Source organism: Porites lutea, chromosome 7 (assembly GCF_958299795.1).
Source record: "Porites lutea chromosome 7, jaPorLute2.1, whole genome shotgun sequence".
Classification (NCBI taxonomy): Eukaryota; Metazoa; Cnidaria; class Anthozoa; order Scleractinia; family Poritidae; genus Porites; species Porites lutea.
In genome coordinates, this window is record NC_133207.1 from 30,990,920 (window position 1) to 30,996,301 (window position 5,382).

General features: G+C 39.7%; 1 protein-coding gene across 1 annotated transcript; it reads right to left on the reverse strand.

Moving 5' to 3' along the window:
- Nucleotides 1-3,180: 3,180 nt before the first annotated feature.
- LOC140943193 (kelch-like protein 11) lies at nt 3,181-5,099 on the reverse strand. The gene has a single exon (XM_073392263.1). It carries the CDS (start codon nt 5,000-5,002, stop codon nt 3,272-3,274), a length of 1,731 nt encoding a protein of 576 aa, XP_073248364.1. The 5' UTR covers nt 5,003-5,099; the 3' UTR covers nt 3,181-3,271.
- Between the last annotated feature and the right edge of the window lie 283 nt (nt 5,100-5,382).

Here is a 5,382-nt window from a genome sequence, read left to right on the forward strand (position 1 = left end):
TTAGAACTACGTTTATTTTGTTCTCTCACATACAATCCTTGCCGAAAGTTTTTAGACTGTGAGCAGTCTCTTATTATTTTAACGTTAGATAGGAGGGACGCGTTCGAGGGTAGCGTGCGAGCAAGCTCTTCCGGGGCGCTCTGGCCGTATCCCAGGGAACCCCAGGAGAGCTTGCTCGCAAGCTAGTGCCTTTTTTTTTTTTTCACCAAATACAAAATATACCTGGAAGATGATACCTGTGAAGGCCATGGCTATGCTACCTTGTAGAGGATTTCCCTGTGGGAATGTCCACAGTTAAGTAGCCTGTGAAAATTGGGTCGCCTTTTAATTTGAGATATAGCTGTTTTTGCAGGCGAACAGCCGACTGATTGCACATTAAGAGCAAGCGTAGTGCCGTGGGGAGAGCACCCGCCTACCACCAATGTAGCCTGGCCTCTAATCTCTAATTATAATTATAGATCCCATCATTCATTAGTTCAGTGGTATTTTTACGCTGCACGTTAAGGAGTTTTAAGAGCACATTCCAATGATTACATACTTGAGAAGGAAGTAAGAGCTGTAAAATGGACGCGTCGGTAAAAGTAAGCCGATAAACCATGACAGGAGGACCTTTACCCGGTGTCATGACGTTTTCCACATTTTCCCTGAGCAACTACTCACAATATAGCAGCAGACGTTAGAATGTTCTTTATAAAAGCCGAAAAGGTTTTTCGAAAATGGGACATCGACTATGTGTGTTCCTGGCTAAGGCAAGATTTGTTGGAAGAATACAAAATACTTTGGAAGCTCAAGAGGCAGTAAGGGATGCTGATCCAGTAGTGGTCACCACCGCCTCAAATGTGCGAGGAGGAAGAGGGAAGATTGATGGACCCCCAGGGACTAAAGCTTCCTAGACTAGACTATCTAACTAGAGTTAGATACTTAACCAGAAGCAAAAAATCTCTAAATTAACAATTTTGGGAAGTTAAACAGTTATGGAGAGTGCCACCGAAAATTTCGGGAAGGTCGTCCAAATTTCCGGGAGGACATAAAGTTATTTATAGGAGTGCCCAAAGAGCCTTTTTTAGAGTTGTCACCCCCCGAACGTTTCATCCTTTTTATAGCCCCTTCCGGATCAAAAAGGTAAGTGTCATAAAATGCTTTATTTAATTGGCCAGTTGTAAACTGGTAGGTTAATTCAAATTGTAATGAAGTTACAACTTTGAAGTTCACACCTCTTTATTTATTGTCGCGCGTGCATAGCTAATGAACTAGCAGTGACATAACCCATCAAGCATTATTTGTGACTTTTTCTCACTACATTAATTGAAGGCAAAGAGAGACACAAAGAAAAGAAATGAAAAATTGTTTAATACCATTCTTTTAAATATCTTTTCTAGTTGACGTTCTTGAGTAACTTTAAAGTATTTGTATACTTATGATTGTCAAAACACGATTCTGTATAATCCTGTGTCCGGTACATGAAGCAGAATCTGAAGGTGATCGCTCGCATGTTGTAAAACTTCTACCGCTTCAATCTAACTGACCGAATAGTTGAAATTTAAAAGTGAAGCACGGTGAGTAGTTATAATTTAAACTGGCCATGGATCGGTTGTTTATTTGAAACATTTTAGGGGGCTAACTCACTACGGGGCGAACTCGAGAATAAGGGGGCTAACTAGTAGGGGGCGAACTCGCTACTGAGCGAAAAAAACCACTGGTTTCTCACCAAAATAATACGCATGCTTAGAAGGGGTATTGCTAAACACGAGTAACAGGATACAAAAAATTTGAGTTAAAAAATATTTCAAAAAGAAAACTAACTAAAAACGTTTTAAAAAAATTATAACATGATTCTCATATCAAAATAATTTCCTTTTTCATCCCTGAAGGATCCATGACTAGTTATGGGCTCCTGCATTCGTAAAAATATGCGTATTCAACTGAATTGAGAAGAGGAAGACTTTTCACAAAGTTTCTCTTTTACAGTATCAATACATAATCAAGACCAAAGGTTATGAGAATTAATAAAAATCACTAAAGGGAAAAGGCGTTGCTTTTTTATGATTTTATCAAATTCTTTCAAGTACTGCATTTATTCGATTAGACACACTGGGCTTACAAATGAGGCTCACTTGGTTGGGGGTACTAGGGTTTCATGTCAAAACATTGATCAGTGGTGGCAAGTAAAAGAATTACATAATTCATTCTTTTAGCATTACGGGCACCTCGATTAGAAACTGACATGCAAATGAGGCAAACGTTAGTCTGGAATGTCATACATCTACACCGCCTAACCCAGACTAGGCAAAGATAACCAAATATTCCCAACAGGTTAACCAGGGCCGTAACAAGCCTTTAGAAAATAGGGGGTACAGAGATTTTAGGGAGCTCATTGTATTTGAAAGCAGAGGGTTTTGGGTCCGGTGGACCCATTGGACTGGTCTTTGTAACTTAAAACCAGAAAATGTTTTACCCAGCTGCAAAGACATAATCGTTTCAATGCTTTGGGAGATGAATTTCTATTTTCAACTTTTATGTGTGCATGTTTTGACTTTTTGGGGGAAAAACCAGGGTACCCCTCCTCATGCTACACCCTTGTTAACCCAGGTTAACCTGTACATATGTATTAGGAGGGTTTTCATGCCATATCAACAGAGAGCCATGTTTGTTTCTTACTCTTAACGTTTCATTTTCATGCCCCTAATACCTTTAATACCTGATAGGTAGGGGAATTGATGCTTTTTGAAGTGTTAGCTGGTGGGGCACTTGAACAAAACTACCAACATAACAGGGAAATTTGAATGTTTCAAAAAAGCCAAATGCCTAGGGTTTTTGAACAGGGGGTATGGGCAATTTTGGAATGACTGGTACATAAAGGGTTGAAGGAGCTGTGTCATGAAATTTCACCACTGGAAAATGTCCACTTTATTGAGCAAAACATACAAATAACTTCTCAAAAAAATAAGCAACGGTTTAAACTAGAGGAGCAAATACAAACAGAGGGCATGGATTGGCAAAATTAAGATTAAAACTTGTGGAGTTTTTAAAAGCCGTTCAGCCTAGCAGTTTTTCAAAGATGAAAATTTAAATTTAGTTTTGGTCAGTCGAATTATAATAAGCATGACACTGTGACACATATCTGTAAAATTCCCCTCCCCCAACCCAAGTTTTGGCCCATCTACTTGTAAGCAAATAGAAAATCAACATGATTTGAATACACCAAAAATCGACATATTTAACATTATTTCAAATACTAATGAAAAAGGTCTTTGGGCCATCCTTTTGGTTTTTAAATCACTGCACAAGACTTCAAAACATCTCTTAAAACCCTTCCAGCAGAAAGTTTGTACATATAATTTCCAAGTGAGGCATTACCACAGGGCTTCCACTCATTTCTATCAACATCATAGACTTGTAATATCATATCTTGGTGCCAACTCTGTCTGGATCCAAATCCACCAAACACAAAAATTTGTTCCTTAAAACACACAGCACTTGCTGGGAACCTTGGTACTAAAGCATTTGCAAGCACAGTCCAAACATTTTCTTCTTTATCATACACTTCACATGGGCTTCCACCAGATCCCTCAACTCCACCAAAGACAAAAATTCTGTTGTGTACACTAACACCACAGGGGTTTCTTCTTTTTCCCTGCATTGATGCAATTAGATTCCATGAATTAGTTTCAGGATCAAACTTCTCAACTGAGTTATAAGCCTCAGATGAACTCATCCCTCCAATTGCATAGATGTAGTTTTCATCAGATACTGCACATGCTCTGGATCTTGGACCACAGAGAGGGGCATCTTCTTGCCATAGGTCTGTATCAGGGTTGTATCGTAGCACTGTACTCAAAGTTCCCTTATTGTTATCTACCCCACCAATCAGATACAGAAATCCACGGAATGTAACAGCAGCAGGATGAGTGATTTCCTGCCTAAAAGACTTGATGGATGACCATTTGTTGATGATTGGATCATACCTTGCAGCTGCCGAACCACTTGTATTTCCACCCACAACATATAATTTACTCTGGCAAACACTTGTGGTAAGAGCAAATCCGTTTCGAGAACCTTTCTGGCATCGCAACTTGTACCACTTGTTCTCCGATGGAAGGTAACAAACCAACTTGCTTCCATCTACACCTCCGCAACCAAATATGACATCCTCATAGGTTCTCAGGCAACTTCTTGGTGGTTGCTTCAAAAAGCATGCTTCTGTTCCATCCGTAGACTCTTTCAGGGCACTTAGAACCATATCCATACACTTCTTCTCGTTTTTCACAAACTCGTGTTGCAAAACAACCGTGAAAAGGAAATTGGGTGAGATATACACACAACGCACATGGCAAAAAAGGTGACTAAAGCTTCGTTTTCTGCGAGCGTTTTTCTGAGTCCACTTCAAGATGGCCTTAAAAACTTCTTCTTCACCTTTGACCACTATGTCATCACTTGAAATCCATTCCTCAACTTGATCAAGACTCAAATTGAGAAAGTCTTCTGTTTCTGTAACAGCCATAAAATTAGCAAGTATAAAGCTCCTGGCTTCTTGTTTTAATTCAGCACATTGATACTTTACACTGTAATAATAAGCCATCAAACAGGATGAAATACTCAAAGTTTGTTGGATGTACTTACTGCAGACATATTTCAGGCTTGGAATAAGAATATAATCTGCAACAGCCATCAACTCATACGCATTCTTGTCATTGACATCAGCATGTCCTGTGTACAAATACTCCAGCACTTCTTCCATCAAAGCTTTGCTTGTATCTTTCAGTCGAATGACTCCTTCTTTTTTTTCTTTCATTTCCGTGTTGAGGGCATTGTAAAAGAACAGGCTGGCAGCACACAGCACGTTTCTGTGAGCTTTCAAGCGAGCTAGACCATCGCCGGATCCAACTTCTAGAGTCACATCACACAAATGCTCGTTTCTTCGCAGGCAATCCAGGCGTTTCATTATTTGCAAACAAAAGGTTTCCTTGTCAGCCTCAATTACTGGTTCAAGAAGAGAATCCATGTTAATGATAGACTGTTAAATACAGAAAAAAGGCCTCTTAAATATGAAAAATTCAAGCAAAACAAACTAAGACAATCAGAGAAACGCGCCAAAACCTTACGCATGCGTGGTCGAATTCTTTTTCTGGAGCTGCAATCCTTTTGGCCATCGGCAAATTCTCGTTAAAAGAGAGGGCCCGCTCGACAGTACAGTCGGCCCGCGCACGACCCGCACACCTATTGACGGGTAAATATAATAAAAAGAAAGAAAAGAGGTGAGGAGCACTCCTACTACAATGGAGATAGGGAATTTGAGATGTCACGACGACGAGAGCAAAGAGAATGTCAAACAAGCAGAACGTTTATGTAGCAAAAGAACAATTTTGCATGTGCCTCAACCTT

Excerpts from the sequence above, each read along its gene's own strand:
- LOC140943193 (XM_073392263.1), bottom strand. The coding sequence starts at position 5,002 with ATGGATTCTCTTCTTGAACCAGTAATTGAGGCTGACAAGGAAACCTTT.